Source organism: Struthio camelus, chromosome 1 (genome assembly GCF_040807025.1).
Source record: "Struthio camelus isolate bStrCam1 chromosome 1, bStrCam1.hap1, whole genome shotgun sequence".
Lineage (NCBI taxonomy): Eukaryota > Metazoa > Chordata > Aves > Struthioniformes > Struthionidae > Struthio > Struthio camelus.
This window is the reverse complement of record NC_090942.1, coordinates 2,954,150-2,975,440: the sequence shown is the minus strand read 5'-3', so window position 1 is coordinate 2,975,440 and position 21,291 is coordinate 2,954,150. Positions and strand designations below refer to the sequence as shown.

Here is a 21,291-nt window from a genome sequence, read left to right as displayed (position 1 = left end):
TCGCAGCCTGGAAAGATATTTAAGAGACTGTTAAATAATAGCCTTGTCCTCGGTGAGTGCAGTTCTCTGGGCTGTATGAAGCAGTGTTTCACCGCAGTCTGTAACTCTTCCCTTCTTCCACCTCCTGCTGTCGGACAGTACAGTAGTTTAACCTGGAATTCTGCAAGAGTGGATCACTTGCCTTGGTCTTCTTGGAGGTTTGCATGCTGAAATGTCGTGGTAAGATGGAGGGAAGCACTGCGTTGTCACCTACTCTGGGTGTTTGTGTGTACACACACAGGAGTCCAGTGATACTGAAGACTCCCCCAAAATATTACTCAGCTTTAGGTAGTCTAAATCACTGGACTCCTTCTGAGGAAAAGAATGAAAAAAAAAAAAAAAACCTCCTGAGGCATATTAATGATTCATAGAGCTGAACAGTTTGTCTCTAACAGTGGCAGTACAAAATGTTAGAGAGGGAGTGCAGGCCTGGCCACTTGGTATCCAGTCTCTCCATATTTCCCTAGTGTCCAGAGTGAGGAGTTGTTATTTTTCTTGAACCTGCTGATGCCGTGAGCCTCAAAAAACTCATGCAACAACACGTTCCAGGAGTTCACTACCCACAGGATGAGGAACTACTCGCTTTATCCCTTTTTAAAGTGATCTGTTAGTTTTCACAAGTGCCACTCGTTCTAGTACTGCATGATTGGGTGAAGAACTGGTTTGCGTTTTTATTAATCTTCTTTGTGTCTTGTACAGACCTCAGTGATATCCCCTGTTAGCCTTTTCCAAAATGATGAGTCTCAGCCTTCTCAGTGTCTCGTCAGAGAACGATTGCTTCATCTCCTTGGTCATTTTTAGTTGCCTTTCTCCAGGAGACCAGAACTACACACATTACTCAAAATACGGGCATAAAAAGCTTTTAGAGAGCTGAAAAGTGGTTCCTTTGTCTCATTCTCAGCATCCTTTTTGATGACGCCCAACCTGTTGTTGGATTCTAGCTGCCACTGCATATTAAACTAATGTTTTCAGAGAACTGTAAATGTAGAGAAAGAGCATGGCAGCTACGTTCCCGACATCTACATCCCCCGGCTTGCATCTATATCACATCAGCTACATCCCCCGGCCTGCAGCCGCAGCTCTTAAAATGAGGTTGGATGGAGTTGGACTTTGATCCCTCTCTATTTCTGTTATAATTCTTTAATATGCGTTAGTAATGTTTTCATGCTGCTGCTGGTTTTGTTACGGGTTTAGGGTGAGGTCTTTGGACTTTAGACTGTGTGTGAGGAGGTGTGCAGTGCTTGCCAAAATGGGCTGCCTAGGTCCTCTAAAGCTTCTTGATTCTCTTGAAGATGACAGCAAATGTATGCTGTGTATCTAAGCAGAAAAACAACAAAATGACAACTGAAACTAGTATGTTTAGTTAGGCATTGTCGTCATGTATTTCTGGTAGGAACGAGCTTGTAGCATCTCTCAGAAGCCTCTGACTAACAGCTACGCTACCCTGCTCCCTTCTTTTGGCACGTTTTGTGGTTTCTGAGGTATCGGTCCAGTTGTGACCTCTTAGTTTGGGCTGTGCAGATGCCTAGTGGTTTAAGCAAACAATATTTTTTCCCATAGAGGGCAATTTAGATTCAATTACAAGGTCAAAAACAACTGAGCAGCACAGTTTGAACCTACTTAAAAATAAGAATTATGCTGGGAATTTGTTAGGAAGCCTAAGTTGGGCAGGAACTTGCTGGAGCGTTAAAAAAGTTTGTGATGTCCTCTGACGCTACCATCTCTTAGTCTTGCAGAAAAACCTTTAGCTTTTTTAACAAACTCCTCTCATTCTAGACAAATAAGTAAATCCTGAACAGCTTTGGCAGATCAAGAATTTTGAACCTTTTTTTTTGATACAGGTCAATTTGTATCAGCTTCTGTATTGTCTGTACTGATCCACGATTCTCCTGCAATCCATAACTCGGGTTAGAGAGAGTCGATATTTTTGTTAACTACTGAGATGACCAATATCATTCAGTTTCAAACCCAAACAATATGTCAGTTCCTGAAAAGGAAATACGTTAGTCTAGCATGCAACCGTGTCAAAGAAAATTCTTTGAGCAAAGATAAGCAGTTCTTCACAAATAAAGCATGTTCATCTGCAGGAGCTCTTAATGCAGTAAGATTTACTGTTGAACAAATGATTTCACTTGCTTTCTATTCATCTGTTACAGAAAGAACCCAAACTTCACTGTCTCTGTACACGTACTGTATATTTAATACTGTGTTGCCTTAACTCCATGCTTAGTTTTGCTTTCTCACACATCTTCATGCATTAGTTTCCATCAGCAGTGTTTGCATGACCTCCGCTAACACAGTGTTGGAGTATTTCAGTAATACTGTGTGTAATCGCAGCTCACTTGTTTGAGGAGCCAGTGCTGGTTATTTCCCAGGTGAAAAAGGGAAACTGGGGCGCCAGGACACAGATCTGTCTCCTTAGCCTGTTCTGTTGAAATACAGAGATATTTGCATTAGCTTAAGGAGAATCTAGGACTCTGCGGTCTCTAGGAGCGCTGTGTAACTCATGCTCTTTAGGTAGCAGTCTGCAGTGTAGGGGTGCTGTAAGCGCTGCGTCAGAAGTCTGCGGTGAAGCGGAGGCTTTAGCTCAGATTTCTTAATTCCAGGCTTGTTTTCTAACTGCTATACACCTGTTCTTACTTTCTCTACAAGTCCTTTTTGCATGATATTAAAGTTCTTAACATATACTATATAATAACAAAAATACCTTCTTTTATAGAAACCTGATGTAAGGCACAGATAAGACTTTTTGGGCAATAGGACAGTAACGTAACGACAATAGAAAGCGTTCCCGTTTGTGTAGCTACCATGAAACATGGCGTTTAAAACACTGTAAGTTTTATGCCCTGGAGGAAGATTTGATATCGGTCTCAGGCGGCTGGATGGGGCCCCAATACAGCATGTTCTTCATACAAGAAAACAGGTGCACCCACATCCCCTGTAAAACGTGCAGCCCTTGGTATTTGGGAGCGGGGAGGAGAAAATGAGGAGCCTATGCTGACAGTTTGAGGCACAAGCAGAAGAGCTCACTTCTCCTCATCTCCATGTGGTATCTGTTAAGGCCTCCTGCCGCTGCTATATGAAAGTGGAAGGGAACGTGAAAGTCGCTTAACATAAAATACAGGATCGCGCAATAGTTGGGGTTGTCAGGGACCTCTGGAGATCATCTGGTCCAACGCCGCGGCTCAAGCAGGGTCAGCTAGAGCAGGTTGCCCAGGAATTGCGCTTGGGTACTTTGTCCTGTTTCAGGATGTATCGTGGCTTTAATTCCTCTGTCCTCCTTCATAGTTGAGTAGGACAAGTGTCCTCCCATCTTGCCGTGTTCCATATGGTAGTACAGATTTCCCTGCTCATTTGATTTTCTTAGCTGCTCTTTTTGGGATCACGATCCTCTGAAATGGCACTTTGTTTTGTTTTGAAGATGGAGTCCTTGAGTAGGTGGTACAGCCTGCTGTTCCTCTCGGAAGGGAGGAATAATAGTTAACTGGAAGTTTTGGTTATGTCTCTCTTGCTTTTCTGAGAGAGAGGGAGAGTTTTTTGTACGTGTGTGTCAAGTTCTTTGTTTTCATTTATTTGAGAAGAGCTTTTGCAGTTGAGTTCTTACTACTTTCCTTACGGTATTTCAGAATTCAATAAACTCTGTAAAATATCAGCTTTATTAGGGTCCCACTTGTTGTCATTGAAAACAGATAAAACTGTAAGGAAGCATGTTTCTGTCCTTTGGTGTGTGTATGTGTTTTTTTTCTTAATGATGTGCAAGTAATTATCTCTTACCTTCTCTCCTTTACTGTAGATGACAAGTGATGGTTGCTCTAAGGAAACTTGGCATTTTCTTACTTCCTTGACTTCTGGAGATACTGATTTTTAGCTTGACTAGACCTGATTGCTTTAACGAGTCCAAAATGAAAGACAATTTTTTTTCCTATTATTTCCTCACCGTACATTCTTTAAAGTCATTGAGAAGTTGTCAGTAGAGCTACAGAATTTGTCTGTACTGGTTTTTAAGGTTCCAACATAGCAGTGTCTGGGTTGTAACTACAATAAATGATCCTGAATGACATTTTTCTCTTTTCTTACCGTGAATTTTTGTATTGCTGATATAAAACACAACCAGTGTGGCCCATAGCTGCCCGTCTCGCGCATAAAGGAAGAGGAGAATTCAGTGTTTTAACAAACACAGCTTTTTGTGTGCTGTTTACTGTAGGAGGTAAGATGATGTCTTTCTGGCTGTTGATCATCTCCTGGGCTGTTCATCCAAGCGTGCCAGCTCTGGGCTTCAGGATCCCATGGGTGGGTCTCAAGAGAGGGGGGAGGTGAAGAGAGAGGGGGAGAGAGCAAGAAAGAGGAGTGTGGCATTGATCCTTAAGTAAATCTGAGAAATCTGCAGTGGTACCAGGAAACTTTTCTTTTCTGTGTGAGTTTCATGGAATTTTCAGCAGCTATGTTAGAATCACCAACTCCATTGATTTAAGACAAAACAAAACCCCTGCACTACAAAGTAAACCTTGCTTTAGATTATCTTACTTGGAAGTTTAAAAAAAAGCGTGTGGGAGGGAACATGATACTTCCCTGTACTGGCGGCATCTTTGAAAGCAGATTGATTGTTGGAAGGAATGGGTAAGCTTTTACTGGCTTTTCCTATGTACCTGAGCTATTCCTAGGGTACTTTCGGTAGGTAAGTAGTGGTAAGTGCAGTACTCCTATCAGTTGCAAGGGTCTCTCAGTCTAAGATAGAATTTCTTCTTTATAGTTCTTAGTAATAAGTCAGGAGATATATTTCAAGTGTTATGTTCAGGTGGCCATGTTAATGACCATCTAGAAATACGGTAGCTAATAGATAACTTTTCCTCTTTGTAAATCCAGTGATGTAGTAAAAAAGCTCTGAAACATCTGTAAAGCAAGGAAGTAATAAAATGCAGTACTTCTGGTTTGGAGTTTTCTTTTTTGGACTGCATTATTCTCTACTAAACATTAAACACCACATTTGCTAGAAATAAGCTTCGCTCAGTGAAGAGTAGGAATAGTAACTGGTTTCTAGTTGGTAAGCTTGTAAAGCTTGTAAGCTTTTTTTTTTTTTTTTTTTTAAAGGAGAGGCTTCCTGTCCTTGTAGATAACTTCCAAATATTCCAATTTTTGTAATCTTTTTGTCCTTAGGACTCTCTCTACCAGTGATGATGTTGAGGACCGAGAGACTGAGAAAGGCCGCCTGGAAGAAGCTTACGAGAAGTGTGACCGGGATTTGGATGAGCTCATTGTCCAGCACTACACAGAACTCACCACTGCTATCCGCACCTATCAGAGCATCACAGAGCGCATCACCAATTCACGCAACAAGATCAAGCAGGTAAAGACTAACTTTGTATGTGTTGCTGTGTTTGCATCTGACACGTAGGTGCGGTTCTCCCTATTGGGTGGGTAGGGTGAACTCCGGGTACAAAGCTATGCAACTCTTGCATCTTTTCGCTGTCTACTTTCCTTTTACTAGTAGTGTAATGCTGTAAGTTCTCTCCCTTTTTCCAGCTACTTGTAATCAACCTGAACTGAGCTAAAAAGTGAATTGGGGAAGCACAGTTAGCCACCAGCTATGAAGCAGGCCTGCTTTTCAGGTCTGTCTGTATCATGGCTGGGAGCAGACTGTCCGATCCTGAAACTGTGGTCCCAGGCTATGTCTAATTGGCGACATATTTTCCATAGGATCTCTGTGTTGCTTGAGAATACAAGTAATTAATAAGTAAAATGAGAGGTGGATATGAAGAGCAAAGCTTTGTGTTACCCTCTGTTCATTTATTGTATGGGCATGTTGCTATCAAGTTTTTGAAGTCTAAAGGCTGCTAAGCTAACGCCTTTCCATTTAATCTCTTCAGGTCTTTATACGTGGGCCTCCGACTACCTCCTAAATAGATAGTCTGGGTGACTCATTAGCTTGCGTTTTCCACAGGGAATATGAATTTTGGTCTATTTCCATACTCAGTTCTGTTGTGTGAATGCGCATGAACTCTGTGCCACTATATCTTTCTGTATTTTGAGTGCTCACGCTTTAGTAGTGTGCCAGTAAATAGCTCTGGTGCTCTTTGTTGTGGACTTATTCCATCTGCTCTCTCTCTGCAGTTCTGATAACTGTAGCAACAGATTAGCTCTTTTGTCTCCAGTCCTATCATTTACTTCCTCTGTGGTTTGGTATACCCAAACTTTGCAAACGAGGTACAAAAATTATTCCTTTTTGTTTTTTTTTTCTTTCCTTCCCTCCTGGGGAGGGAAGCTTTAGGAGCAGTAGGCTGCAACCCTTCTGGGGCTGGATACTGACCCTTCTGGCTTTTAGAATTCATTTAGCATTTTCAAAAGAGAATGAGACCATTCTGATGCTTTCCAAGGGTAAGAGTTCATTCTAGGATTTATGTACAAAGCTCAGCACTTTGAAAGCAGAGATCAATTGCACTAAATTTGAAATAAACTGTAGCTTGTAACCTATTTTCACCCAGTATACTAAGCTTTGCAGAGGTCAGAACAAACATACAGAGGTGTGACCTTTTTGTCCTACCTAGAAGAATGACTGCAAGGGTGAAAGCCCTCTTGATATTTAAGTTTTTTTATTAGTTTTGGTCAACATGCATTGAAGTAGCTTTGACCTAATCTCACGGGAGGCACCTGATCTGACTTGTCATCAGTCTGTATTACACTATCAGACTTCCTTTTGATGTTCACCTCTAGTGGAAGGTGGATGATCGCATAGATATTAACTCGGATTAGGAATCACTTTTGCAGAAGTGACAAATAGTCCAGATACCCCTATGCATCTACCTTTTCTTTGTATTCAATTCTTGTACGTATTTTTGTTGGGAAAGCTGTGCTAAAGTGTTACCGCTGTAAAACTGAGTTATTGAGGAGAAACAACTGGGCCTGTCAAAAGGGGCTTATTTCTTAAAGACTTACTGGTCAGTCCTTTCCCCCACTCCCTAATGTAAGTATATAGTTGATCCCCTTTCTTGAAAGAGAGGGGTAAGAATGTCTTGTGAGGTTCCTTCTAGCTCGGTGATTGTATGGGTTTTTTCCTTGTTCCATTTGAAAAAAAAAAAAAGTACTTTTCTTCTGGCAATGTTGATGTCCCTAGTCTAGAAAAATACTGTCAATTTTCCATATTCAATTATCAAAAGATAGAAATGAAAAATACTGCACTAGTCAAAACGAACCTTTGGGTCACCTGTCCATTTTGTAGTAGGGAAACATTTCGTTCCCGTGCAAGGACGGCTTTGTCTCTTCAGGTGGCTGAATTTTGCACTATTTAACAGCAGTCAACTGATGATGATATGCTGGGTCAATGAAATATTCTAAATTAAGATATAGGGCTTAAGTCTGAAATGCACTCCATGTTTTTTAGTTTACTTCTGCTTTTATAGCAAGTTATGCCACTCTTAGATTAGCTTTTCTGTTGGCTGAGGACTTTGAGTTTTTCTTTTGAGAAAAACATTTCAGAATAATGTTGTTGTACTGAAATCTTAGTCTCTTCTGACTCTTGATGCAATCTGGCTTGTGTAGCTATTGTTAATCACTAGTCATCTGCGTATTGGTGTGTCTGTGTTTCGGCACTTTTTTTTTCTAAAATGCCTTTAGATGAATAAGGTAGGAGAATGTGTCACTGGAGTAGGATTTTTGAAGTGCTTTAAAGACTCATTATTTAAAAATAAATTGAAGGGCCTACTTCTCTGAATCTCTCTTCATGTGTAATTCAGTGAGAGTTCAGCCTGACAAGAGGTTAGACCCTAAGCATTCATAACTTATCACAAAAACAAGAGTAGTGTGAAAGCAACGTGTGAAGCTTTGTTGTTAATTGCTTCCATATTTTAATATGTGATTATTGATTTGCATTATGCAGGAAGAGCTTGGTTTTACTGACCTTCTTGTAGGATATTTGGAGAACCTGAAAGCAGGGAATGTAGGCTGTAGATTTCATCAGAGAGAAGGGAGAAGAAAAAGCTGTCGATGCCTCTTATTAAGAGTGAGATGGAATAGTATGGACTTTGCTCCGTAGACAAGCAGTTGACAAAGGATGGCGTGAGGCTTGGAAGCAAACTGAACGGTAGACACAAGCTGATGGCTTTGTGTGAGGGAAATGCTGAGGGGAACTGTGTTTTAACTGCTGTTTGTTCCGATGAAACCCTGTCTTATGCAAACAAACTTGGCATTGCTTGAGGTACTAGAGTACTTGAGGTACTGGAGTAGTGTCCAGTTCTGGGCTCCCCAGTGCAAGAGAGACATGGCACTCCTGGAGAGAGTCCAGCGGAGGGCTACCAAGATGAGTAGGGGACTGGAGCATCTCTCCTGTGAAGAAAGGCTGCGAGAGCTGGGCCTGTTGAGCCTGGAGAAGAGAAGACTGAGAGGCGATCTCATGAATGCCTACAAGTATCTGAAGGGAGGGTGTCGAGAGGATGGAGCCAGGCTCTCCTCCGTGGTGCCCAGCGACAGGACGAGAGGCAACGGGCACAAACTGCAACACAGGCAGTTCCATCTGAACCTGAGGAACAACTTCTTTCCTGGGAGGGTGACAGAGCACTGGAACAGGTTGCCCAGAGAGGTAGCGGAGTCTCCTTCGCTGGAGATTTTCAAAACCCCCCTGGACGCGATCCTGGGAAACACGCTCTAGAGGACCCTGCTGGAGCAAGGGGGGTTGGCCTAGGCGATCTCCAGAGGTCCCTTCCAACCTCGACCGTTCTGTGATTCTGTGATACTAAGAGAAAGGTTACACTACTGGATAGTCAGGTTTCATAAAAAGAACACAAAAGTTGGAGCAAGAGGAAGGAGAAATGCCACAGGATTTAATAGGCAGATAGAAGATGTTTACAGCAGAAAACTTACTAGTGGCTTATTTACTTTTGCTGAACAGGATTCTTGCTGTATACCTAAATCCTGAATTGATTGTTGGAGAAGCTACGAATAAGTCGTTGGTCATGGTTAATAGGATCCTACGTTCGTTCATGTTATGCTACTTCAGTTAAATTTTCACTAGCAGTATAAAGCTTATACTAAAATCCATTTCACTTGGAAAGCAGTTCCTGTTTATATATACTGTATGACTTCTCCTAGGTGAAGGAACACTTTACTTGGTTTTAGTTATTGCCTTGTACTGTTCTTAGAATTCCTAAAAAAGCGGATGTGGGAATGGGCCGATTTGTGTTACCGGTTCCAGTACGAGGGACAGATTTAATTGATCTTTTGATGTGTTGCTTTTAGGTGAAGGAGAATCTGCTGTCATGCAAGATGCTGCTGCATTGCAAGCGGGATGAGTTACGCAAGTTGTGGATTGAAGGGATCGAGCACAAACATGTCCTGAATTTGCTGGATGAGATAGAGAACATCAAGCAGGTGCCCCAGAAGTTGGAACAGTGCATGGCCAGCAAGCACTACCTCAATGCAACAGATATGCTGGTAAGATGTGGTACCTCATGCTGGGCAGCTACCCACCAGAAACACACTGGTCAGCTGTCTGATCATCCACAGGCAGATGTGCTGTCTGTTGTTTTTATCATTTGCTTTTTTTTCTTCTGAGTTTCTCTTCTATGTTTTGTTCTGTCACTTGTTGTTTTCTTATTCTGGAACTTCCATTTATGTCTTTACTTTTCTTTGCTCCTTCCTGACCTGAATTTGGGGACACAGTCTCTCATCGTGTTCAGTTATTTCTTATCTTCTACTTTAAAAGCTGTCTTCGTCTGTTTACTTGTCCTGGTCCTGATCCTTTCCATAACGATGTGGTTCCACACCCATTTGGCCTGCACATAGGATTTCTTCCTGCTTTTGCAACCTGGTATTTTTCTCTCTGCTGACCTTCTGTGAACTCTTTCTCTGATCTCTCTCTACTTCTCCTGTCTGAACATCCTCAGGTCTCCTCTTGAACTGGTTTTTATGCTAACACCATCTGAACTGACTGTCCTTTATTTAAAATGATTTTCCCAGACACCTGCTTCTATCATCACCTTTCTCTATTGCTTAGCAATTACCTCAAAACCAATTCACTTTGATGTGGAAGAACTATCCTATTTCTCTCCGATTTCATCTCCCAGCATGCACTCACAAATTTGGTCAACTATTTGGAGGGAGACTCTTTTTTTCACCACTCAGGTATGTTTACCTCTCCTTCCTTTCCTCTATTTACTTTACCAGGATTCTTGATCCTTTTTCCATATCTACAGTTCTTTTTCTCATCTTCTTTCTCCTTCTCTTCAAGTGCTTTCTCTTGTTTTCTTCATTTCCATTTCTTTTACAGCATACCTTTCAATTCCAGCCTTGCGTTGTAGGAAGAAGTTTCCTAAACTTCTCTAATAACTGTCGTTTTCTTTCTCATGTTTTAAACTCACCAAACATGCTTCTTCACCAGTCTTTAGTCTTTTCCTTCCTAAAACTGCCTTCTACCAGTAGCTAAAACCTTTTGAAAGTTAAGGCAAAAGGGATGTGTTTGATGTTCTTTATTTTTGCCAGAGAACGCCTTGGAGGAAATCTTTTCATTGCCTTCTTTTTTTATTGTTATCAACTTTACTGTTCTTTGTATTTCTCACAACTTCAGTCTTAGATATGCGTCTTTACTTCTTTTTAACAAGTCATTATTCAGCAGGATCAAGAGCTGGAAATCTTAATGTTGTCATTCCTAGGGCCAAAGCTTTCCCTTAATTTCCTTCTTTCTGGCTTCCCTCATTTTACCTTAAATGTGATTTTTTTTTTTTTCCACCCACTTTCCTTTGAAACGTCTTCAACAGCTTGATGTCAGTCTTGTCATCCCTTTCTGTGATGGCCCAAGTAACTCTATGTGGTTTTTTTTGTTGTTGTTGCTCTCCTAATCTCTTGCCTGACTTGAGCCTTTCTTCACTTTCCTGTTCTTTGCTGTCACTCATATTCTTTTTTCATGCCACATCTGGTACAATCATCTGTCTCTAATCTAGTCACAACATTCCCTTTCTTCCTTTTTAAACTCATCTTCCAAAACCCTCTCAATCTTATTCTTTTTAGATTTTCACTTTCCTAATTTGAACTATTGTCTTATATCTTTTCCTCCTTATTGTAAGCCCTCTAGGATGGATAATGTATCCATTTCTATTGTGTAATGTAGAGTGGAATTTTATGATATTTTATAATACTTTATAAAATGTTGTGTAAGACCCATTAGAATTACTGATCAGCAATGCAATGACTAAGACAGCATATACGAGAAGAGTGCAGTTAAGTTTTGCCAAGACTCTTGTCACTTTTTGATGTAGGATATTGGAGTGAGTGTTAGTCTGATATTTCCAATTAAGAGAGGTGAAGAAGTGGATGTAAATTTAAGGGTGTTCAGTGTAGGGGAAAAACAATATCCAGAATTAGCAGGACTATCAGTCCACACAGTAACCAGTTGATGCTTCCTTTTACTGATGAACTGCGATCAGCGTGCAAAAGAACTGGTTTGTCCTCCTCTAAAGAAGGGTTGCAGAAAGGCCAAGTACTCTGATTTAGCAGGTTTTTTTTTTTTTGGAAAATAATTTGTTTTTTCAGAAGAAAATTCCAGAGAAATAATTCCATTTCTGTCTGGATTACAGAACATCACTGTAAAAAGTAAAATAACAATACTTAGCAATTCTCAAATAAAAGGTTTTGGGAGTGGCTTGCAAATATAAACTCCTTTTGAGTAGGGTGTGGTGGTGTGTGTGTGTGTGTGTGTCACATGTGCACACATGTATGGAGAGGGGGAGAAGTACACATAAATTTACTTAAGGTCAATAGTAGCCTTCACTAAAGTACAAACTTCTGTAGGATACCATGCATGTTTTTTTTTCCCTCCCTCCAGAAATAACAATGATATAAATAGTTGCTGGTTTTTGAATCAAGGAATGCAGAGAAACCTTTACTGAAGATTGGTTGCATTATTTCAGCCATTCATTGCCACTTTCAATTCTCATTTGAAGACGAGTGCGGCTGTATCATCGCAGCAGTAACTTACCTGCATTTGGAGCTTTTCCATAGACAAAATTTGCTGTGGGCGCGTTGGCTTTTGCCATCTTCTGTTAACGCTGCCTCTGCAATACCACGATGTTGTAATCACTCACTGGCTGCGGGATAATTCCTTTCTCCTTCTTTAGGATATGAACATAGTGTAAAATAAGTCTTAATCTATCAGGGATGCCGGGTGTTTATAGCTCTCTGTCCTTTTGTTTACCTTGAGGAAGGAGACAGCCGCTCATGGCTTATAAAAAGCCCAAAGTGATCTGACGAGGAGCTCATATCCCTCACTTTGAAAATTGGAGAACTGATGGTTTTTTTTTTTTTTTCCTGTAGCTTTGTGATATGTACAGTCCAAGTTAGACCTTTGCAGTCGTCGCGTTGGGTTGATGCAGGCACACTAATGGCATAATTTCTGGTTGCTGCATTGCATTTCTGCAGTCTGTTCTTTGTATTCCACTCACATTAATTGAAGTAATTTTGCCACTGAAGCGTGTTTCAAACCTCTGCATTTAAATTGAAATTTTAATTCCCTTATTGTTTGGAAAAGACAGCTGAAGATGGCTTGTTGCAGGTTTCATTATCACTCAAAACACTCCAGCTGCTAGTTCTAATGTGCAATGACTGAGTAATGCTGGAAAGAATTATTAATATAAGAATGGCAGCTTTTCCCAGTAGTATGAACAAGATGCAAAGATATTTTGTGACAGCTTATATTTGTGTGAAGTTAAAAACCTTAAGTGGCTGGTTTTTTGTTTCTGATTCAGTATCCACCTAGAATAGCCCAGATGAGCTTTGAATATGATTTATTCAAGTTCTGGCATCTTTATAATATGCACTACTGTTAAGTAGGGCCAATAGGATCAGTTTTGCCGTCCTGTAATTGCAGCTTACACAGCCTGTGATTAAAGGAATCTAGTTCCAGTCGTCTTTGAATTGTGAATGCTAGGAGAAATTATGAACTTCTATATATGCCTTTTTTTAAAGAATGAGTTTGTATGGTTGTCTGTAAAGGAGCTGTTTTGTGACCCACCTTGTTGCTAGAAGTAACACGCGCTTGTATGTGATAATTGCGTGTGTGTGCACGTACGTATAGATGTGTGTTTTCTGTTTAATGTGAAACATGCTGAGGTGTTGCTAGAGGAATTCTGACCCAGAAGAACGTTCTTGATGAGAAGGCAGTGGGCAGTCCCAGAAAGGGAGAAGAGTAGAGCTGGATGATAGAGGCAAGCGTGCAGTAAGCTAGCACTTGGTCTAGAAGCATCATCAACTTGGTTGCCAGAAGTCAAGAATCAGCATAATTCGGATCGGCGGTTGGAAGAGAAGATACCGCCTGGCAACACAAGGCTCCAGCCAGGCCGGAAACCAGAAGAAGAAGGTGCAGGAGGATGGGCAGCAGTGGATGGGGCCAGAAGGAATCCTGCTCAGAAAAAATGGACTGATAACGGACATGCTGACAAACGCCTGTCGTGAAGTCCAGCGCTCCTGACTCTGATTCCTCGTGTGTCAGCAAACATTTGTGAAAATCATTAATACAAAGCCTGTGTCTGGTCTCCCCCAGCACTTGGTTATGTACTGCAGGGCGGTACTCTGTAGCTAGCAGTTACTTAATTAACTCAAGTAGCGTAGAGGTCTGTGTTGCTGATCTAACTGTTCTGGCTCTGCTGTTGACCCATGAGGTACCCATAGGGAGGAATTAATATTTTCCATTTGTTTAAATAAACTAAGGGATTAAATGCTAAAAACAGATGAAGGAAGAAATGTTGTTGAATCGAATAATTAAAGGTCACGTCGTAATACAACTGCATGAAAATTGCTTCGGCTACTTTCTTTGCATTTCTTGGCTTTTAAACGTCTAGCTTTGCAATTTTAATGAACTAATATCACTTTGGCAAAATATACAGAGGCCTTTTTTTTTTTTTTTTTTTTTTTTTTTAAATCTAAGAGACCGTGAAGAAAACTCCTATGATGGTGGGATCGATTGTATCAGGTGACAAAACGCAGTAAAGCTGCAGAAAGATCAGTAGGGTAGGAGTGAGAAAGGCTGCCATAGTCAGTTGATTTTTTTTTTTTTTTTTTTTTGGTTGGGAGGAGGGTAGGAAGCAAAAAAGTAAGTAGTATAGACCCCTCTGTCTGTTCTTAACTTAAGTTTAACATCACGCTTAGTTGTTTTACAGAGCTAGAGACTAGCGTGTATCTGTTTTACTCATGGGGGCATCCTTCTCCTGTAGTCTGTGCGTGTCTTTGTCCCAAGAAATAACAAGCTGAAAAGGCAAAAATTCGTTTCTCTCAGAAGTAGGCCAGGGAACCCTCCAACGCCTACTTCTTGTTCTTTATTTTTCAATGTTAAGGACTTCTATTTTGGTTTCGCTCTGTCAGGGGAAGAAGCCTATGTTTCTCCCATTCTGCTTTCCGAAGTGAGTAATAGCTTCGGCATCTTCTCAGAGTTGACTGTCTTAGTGCAAGTTTGCATTGTTGCCAGTTTGTTTGGTTTCTAAAGTTGAGCTCGTAGAGGTTATTGTGGTCATATTCAGTTAAAGATAGGCAGCATAACATCCATCTGTACAGAAAACGACCAGTTTGCAGGTAAATTAGGTCATTTTCAGTTGTGCTGATTCAGCATGCTTAGAGCATACTGCGTTCAGCATTTGCGTTCTTATGGTTTGATATCTGAATTTTCTCCCAGCCGCGTAGATTGCCTTATGAAAATCTGGGTTAATTTTTTTAAGTGTGTTACTTTGTTGTGAAATCTATCCCTTATAGCAGGAAAATTCTAGCTTAAACTAGAGAAGTGTACCGTCTTCAGTGTCTGCGCAGCAAAGCACATCTACAAAAAAGTTATCTTTTTTTTTTTTTTTTTTAAACTGCAGGGTTTTATGACACAACTAGGCTACGATCATAAAGCACCTGTGACAGTCAGAAGGGAGAAGGTGGTGTAGGCAAAGGAAACAGAGGAGAAACTAAGTGCAGATAAGGTATTTCGGAGAGCAGTATATGAGTACGAGGAATTTAACTTGCTGTGGAAAGTGGGAGGGAGTCAAAGAAGCAAGTTAAAACTTTGAGATGTTTCTCTAGGAGCAAAAATTGGATATTGCTGCATATGTGCACCCATGCACATGTATTTGCCCTCTCTTTTCCCATTCCAAAAGGGGGGCATCCTTCTCGATAACATGTTCCCTGTCTTTCTTTGTGTTTTATGCTAATGGTCTACAATTGCAATTGGAGCGATTAACTTCTTCCCAGATAATATTGGATGTTTGTAACCCTGTGCACGGTGGTTGAGGTGAGTTTGATTTTTCTTAACTGGAATGTAGCTGTCACCTATGGCTTTCCTCAGTTGGAGAGTCTTTACATTCAAAAATACCACGTAGTGAACATATTTCTTGGAGTATAAGTAGTCTGGAATAATGACTTAAAAAAAAATTGTAACTCAGTTCTCAGTATGCATTTTATTTACTGTCTGCCTTTCAACTTGAACAATGAAAATCAATAAAAGCAGTCTTTCATTTTGTTTCTGCATTTTTTATTGCAGTACAGGGAGACAAGTAATGCTTTGGGACAGTTTTATATTTTGGAATGAATGTCTTAAGTGAAGATAAGAGACTGCTTGGTTTGGGGTTCCACCGAAATGTTTTTATTACAAAATTTAAATTTGAGGCCTGCTTTAAGGACTTTTATATTACAAAAATAGCAGTATTAAGTCCTTTTTTTTTTTTTTTTTTTTTTTTTTTTGGTGACATCTTTCCCCGGATAACATTGCATCTTCTCAGTGTTGACCCTGGTGATTATAGAGAAGCCCTTAAGAACTGAAGGGGTTGTCTCACTTTAGATTACACTGGTGTGTAAGTTTATGGTTAAAGGAGCTGATTTTTTACTAGTTTTTAATGATTGGCAAACCTCACGATTTCTGATAGCTTTATGGATCTGGTACGGCAGAGGAAGAAGGCATATTTGTTTTCATAAAGTTGATGTACGGATAAGGTATGTTCTAGTGATTAACACACAAATATGGAAAACATGAGCTTTCTTCTGCTTCTGCCGCTGATTCCTTTTGTGCATAACTGAAAATGCTATACCTGTACCCAGATGCTAAGGATTTGATTAATATTAATTGTTTGCCTCAAAGGAGCATTGTAAGACTTAAGTAATTAAGTTTAGGAGGGTGATTAAAGTTCCTTGTATGACAAGCATTGATGCTGTATATTGTTAGAACATTTTTCACCTCGTTTGTCTATCTTTTCTTTCTTTTTTTTTTAAGTTCTGTTTAAAAAAAAATCTTTCTCTTTGAATAAACTTGCTAGGCTGGGTTTGAAACCATTTGAAAGTGGAGGGTTTCTTTCCCTTTGAAACACGTTATCATTTTTTCCCCTTAATGTACGTATCAATAACTTTATCTCATTCTTTTTAGAATGTAATTTCCATTATCTGAGGCAGTCTATTGCATTAAACTGTTAGTGCCTAATATTGCTTCATTTGCATTGACACATGCTTAACCTCAGCCCCTCTGCTCTTAGTTAATGCACCAACAAGCATTGATATCTCTCTAGAGTATTATCATGTGGCTGTTAGCTCAACTGATAACAACCATTCATTTAAGCAGATGAGAGTTTATTAAATAAGAAAACATGCTGTAATGAAGGTGGACTTGGGGTATCTAGCGTCTTTTTATGGTGAGAGTTAGCTGCAGCTACGTAATAGATGCTGCCCTTAATGTAAGGGAGAGCCATCTGTAAAGTTAGGAGCTGCACTTTTGGGAATGAGCATTTCTGCACATTACATTTCGTCTTTCCACGTTAGTGTGTCTACACTGTAATCAGAAGTTCTTTACTCAAGGCAGTTGCTCCTTTCAGTTCATGATGCATCCTTTCTTGGGTGGGTCCTCCAAGCAGCTCGAGAGTTCTGTGGTTTAGTTTAGACTTGCTTCCTTTTTAATTGAGGAACGTAACTCTATTACATAGCTTCAGGTTGATATTTCTTTTGCCATTGAGATCGTTGGTAATCTTTATTATCAAGGTACTTTATGGACTTTACTCTGTGAAACATTTGCATTTTTGTCACTTTAAAATTTGTCTTTGAGTACAGCTCCAGTTTTTCCAGTAATCACCGGTCTTTCTATGAATTGTTTTTTTGAACTCTGGATTGCACAGTGCTAAGTTTACCCGCAGTAAAATACTGGATCACATGCTGAGCGAAACTGTTGAGGATGTAGTGGGTAATGGAACAATATAAAACATAAATCTAGCCAGATAAACTTGATTGCATTTTTAAATGCAAATTTAAAGCTAGTGGATGGTGGGTGGAGAGGTGCAATAAATTTAGTTTTTTAGTAAAGCATTTGAAACACTCGGGATGAGTTTAGCGCAGATGATTTCTGCTAAAGTAGACTGATTTATGGCTGGTGAATTGGCATAATGCTACCAAATAACTTTCAAAATGGTTTGATAGAAGAAAAATTGTCATATAGACAGAGAGGAAGACTTGTGCTGAACAGCTCATAAATGGACTAACACAACATGTTAGCAAATTAACAGGCGAAGAGCTAATTAAAAGGAGTTAAAAATTCCTGTAACAACAGAGAGATGGGACACAGGGAGCTTAAAAGACTTAAAATCTCATCTTGAAAACTGCAGAGAATCAATTTGGGAAACTCCAGGCTTGCATAAAAAAAAAGTCTTATGTTTTACTTTAATGCATTAGGACCCCATTATTTGAGACATCATTCCGGTGGAGAGAAGACCTTTGGGACAGAAGGGGTCTGACTCTTGGAAGAGCACTCTTTTCTTGATGGCAGTAACGACTAAATGAGGATGCAGTGAATCACAGACCAGAAAAAAAAAAGTATGGAAATGAAAAGTGGAAGGAAAAGCTGTTTCTATTATTTTTTCCAGCTTTTGCAGTACCTGCAAGCTGAGTCGCTAGTCCCGGACCGTGCTCCGATGACGATTTTTGTATGAATGGCAGTAAAGGGTCAGGCCAAAGGTCTGCTGGGGCCGAGAGGGTGCTTAAAGGGGAGAGTGAAGACAGAGCGAGCAACAGCAATCCTTCCCCAAACGCTCTGAGCTTCCGACTGTCAGCGATACGGGGCCTCCGAGGCAGAGCTGATGCCTTCTGTGTTGAGTAGCACGCGCACGCGCTCGCTCTCTCTCTCTCTATATATACACATATATATATGTTTTTTTTTTTCCTTCCTCGAATTTGTCCTGTTGCTTTTTGAACCAATTTAAACTTTTGGCTTTAACAGTGCCCTTTGGCGATGAGCTCTGTAGCCGATCTGTCTGCCACGTGAGGTGCCGCTTGTAGGTGACGTTGAATCTTTGATGTGCTAATTTCGACGGGTCACCCCAGAGCTGTTGGGGATTGACGGCGTGCAGCTATCGCAGGTACAGGGGCAGTACTTGTCTCATTCCCATCAGGGTGTTGCTCGAATAGAAGACAACTCGGGCAAGGCCGTGTTGCAGATTGACACACTGACTTTCCGGTTTGGGGGAAGTCATTTACCCATATCACTGTGGAGATTGTTCACGTTTTGCGTTAAAGCCCAAATGAGCGGTTGGGTAATCCTCTCCTGTGGTTTTTAGCCGCTCTGTTCCTTGAGCAGCGCTTTTGGTTTCAACGCTGCGTTGCTAGAAAGGCATTGATGAATTGCAGCAAGCGGAGAAGGAAGTAAAATGATTGATGGGCGACAGCACTAAGGAAAACTTGAAAGAACTAAATTTATGTAGCTGGGATAAAGGACAGCAGGTAAGGAACATAATTCTCTAAGTATTTTAAAGTTTGCAGAGGAAAGTAGTAAGTTGGGATGGGTGACTGCTGTTTAAATAGGCACTTAGGGAAAATAGAGGACGATTGCGCTTTCCGTTAACCTGTTTATAAGAGGTTTGTTCCAGTGTTTTCATAAAGTAGGAGCAGGACTCTTATCGGTAAAAGACATAAAAGTAGGATGTATAAAATAATTAAAGCAATTCCTCAGTGGTATGGAAATTGCTACGTCATCCGGTAGACCTCCTCCATGTCTCTATCTTAAAATACTGAAATTTATTTTATTAAATACAAGGCTGGAGGACTCAGGGTTGACTGATTTAGAAGGTGGAATTGGGGAGTTCAGCTTGCTGGAGTTTGATTCTCTGGAAGACACTCTCTCTGCATTACAGAATCGCAGAATGGTTGAGGTTGGAAGGGACCTCTGGAAACCATCTAGGCCAACCCCCTTGCTCAAGCAGGGTCCTCTAGAGCATGTTTCCCAGGATCGCGTCTAGGTGGGTTTTGAATATCTCCAGGGAAGGAGACTCCACCACCTCTCTGGGCAACCTGTTCCAGTGCTCTGTCACCCTCCCAGGAAAGAAGTTGTTCCTCAGGTTCAGATGGAACTGCCTGTGTTGCAGTTTGTGCCCGTTGCCTCTCGTCCTGTCGCTGGGCACCACGGAGAAGAGCCTGGCCCCATCCTCTCGACACCCTCCCTTCAGATACTTGTAGACATGGATGAGATCGCCTCTCAGTCTTCTCTTCTCCAGGCTCAACAGGCTCAGCTGCCTCAGCCTTTCTTCATAAGAGAGATGCTCCAGTTAACCAAGTCTTATGTTATTTCTTAGCCTTCATATGCGCTTTCTTTCTCAGGGTTGGGCGCTATGCTGTATGCCGGCTGCTTGTTGCCTCCGTCCATAGAAGTGGTTGCGTCTCAGTACTGATAGATAGATGTGAATTGTGGAAATGTTAATGGAAAATGCCGTGTTAAAAGACAAAAATATCCCCCCAAACCCGCAGACTTTATTTGCTTCTGTTAAGTAACCCTTTTTCCCTGTTTATTTGTGTACATATACACCTCCCCTTCTTCACCAATGGTCAGCAAATCCTTTTATCTCAAGACCAGTAGTGACCTCAGCCGTTTCTAAAGTATTACCTAAGCGATTACCTCCTTCAGTCCTCAGTCTCTCATAACTCTTGCTTTTATAACTCTTACTTTGCACTGGCCCTTAGCAATTTGGTAGCAAGGAATTACCAAGTCCTGGATTTCGTAAATACATCTTGAGTGCTAGTTTTTTTGTGTTTATTTGCGTGTACTACCTTCAAGGGCAGCGACTTTCCAGCTTCATTCTAATTCACCTTGCCACCAAAATATTCAACAGATTCACAGATGAAATGCAGGTTTACTTGATAAAACTTATGTCAAGCTTCTAATTAAAAAGTATGAGTGCAGTTTCAAAGTTGGCTTCATCAGTTACTCATTAATTCTTTCCAGCAGTGGAGACTCAGAGCCTCAACAACCTCTTGCTCTGTGGATGATGTCCCCTTCTCTCCATAGTCTGGAAAATACAGGGGTTTTGCAGATAAAAGAGCCTTGTCTCGGGGAATTCTCACTTGATTTGTTGCCAATTAACACAAACTTCTGATCACTGATTTAGGTAGTGGGGAGTGGGAGAGAAGAGGATGCGGTCAAAAGAACAACGCTCAGGTAAACACCTTCCTTCCATCTTCCCCTGCCTCTACGTAAGTCCAACACCTTTCCTTCCCTCCCTGGTCTCAGTTTCCCATATTTTTTCCATGGGTTATGCTCAGTCCATCCTAATTCTTCTGGTGAGGCAATGGGTGGTACAGAAGGTTGGTGTCATACACGTAAGGGTTTCTTTCTGCTGCACTTTATTAGTTTCTTTCTGCTACTCTTTGCTCTTTACTGGTATTCTCAGCTGCTCTTTGGTTCACACTGGTTTCCTCTGCAGCTCTTGTCATCTTCAGGTTTTCCTTGGCTACCTTTCTCCTTAATGCGCCTGCTCTGGTTTGGTCCCTTTGACGTGTTTGAGCGGGGATGCTACGTCTGCTCTTCAAGTGATGAACCGTTATGTTCTCTGAATAGACACCATCATTTTTAGCTATTCTGACTTTTTCCAGATGCAGGATCCCTGCAGCTGGCCCCTGAGTACCCTACGAGTTTTTTATGGGCAGCAGCCTGGCAAACTTTCCATGTTAAATCCTTGTCTCATGCAAGTCAGGTGTAAATCGAATTCAGTGGACCTGCTTGTTTAGATCTGGCCAGACACATTTAAAACCATCTATTAGTCTTTTTCCTTTCCTGTACCTTTTGAAAGTGAGATCGTTGTAAAAGCCGTAGATCAATTCTCTCCCTTGTAAATGTCAACATTGTCTTTATTCATCTAGCTGGGCAGTTGAAATCTTCTAGGCTGCTGCTATTTATTTGCAGTTTTATTCAGAGGTTTTGGGGTTTTTTTTCCTTTTCTCATACTGTGTTTGTGTATGACTTGTTTTTTTTTTTTTTTTCTTCCAATTGTGACCTCTCACGTT

At 40.8% G+C, this 21,291-nt stretch overlaps 1 protein-coding gene across 1 annotated transcript in view; it reads left to right on the top strand.

Annotated features, from left to right (window-relative positions):
* EXOC4 (exocyst complex component 4) overlaps positions 1-21,291 on the top strand; it is a 396,906-nt gene that overhangs the window by 15,822 nt on the left and 359,793 nt on the right. Inside the window, exons 2-3 of the mRNA XM_068953333.1 lie at positions 5,194-5,383; positions 9,265-9,459. Of these exons, the coding sequence (XP_068809434.1) occupies positions 5,194-5,383; positions 9,265-9,459 (385 nt within the window). The remainder of the gene's footprint in view (positions 1-5,193; positions 5,384-9,264; positions 9,460-21,291) is intronic.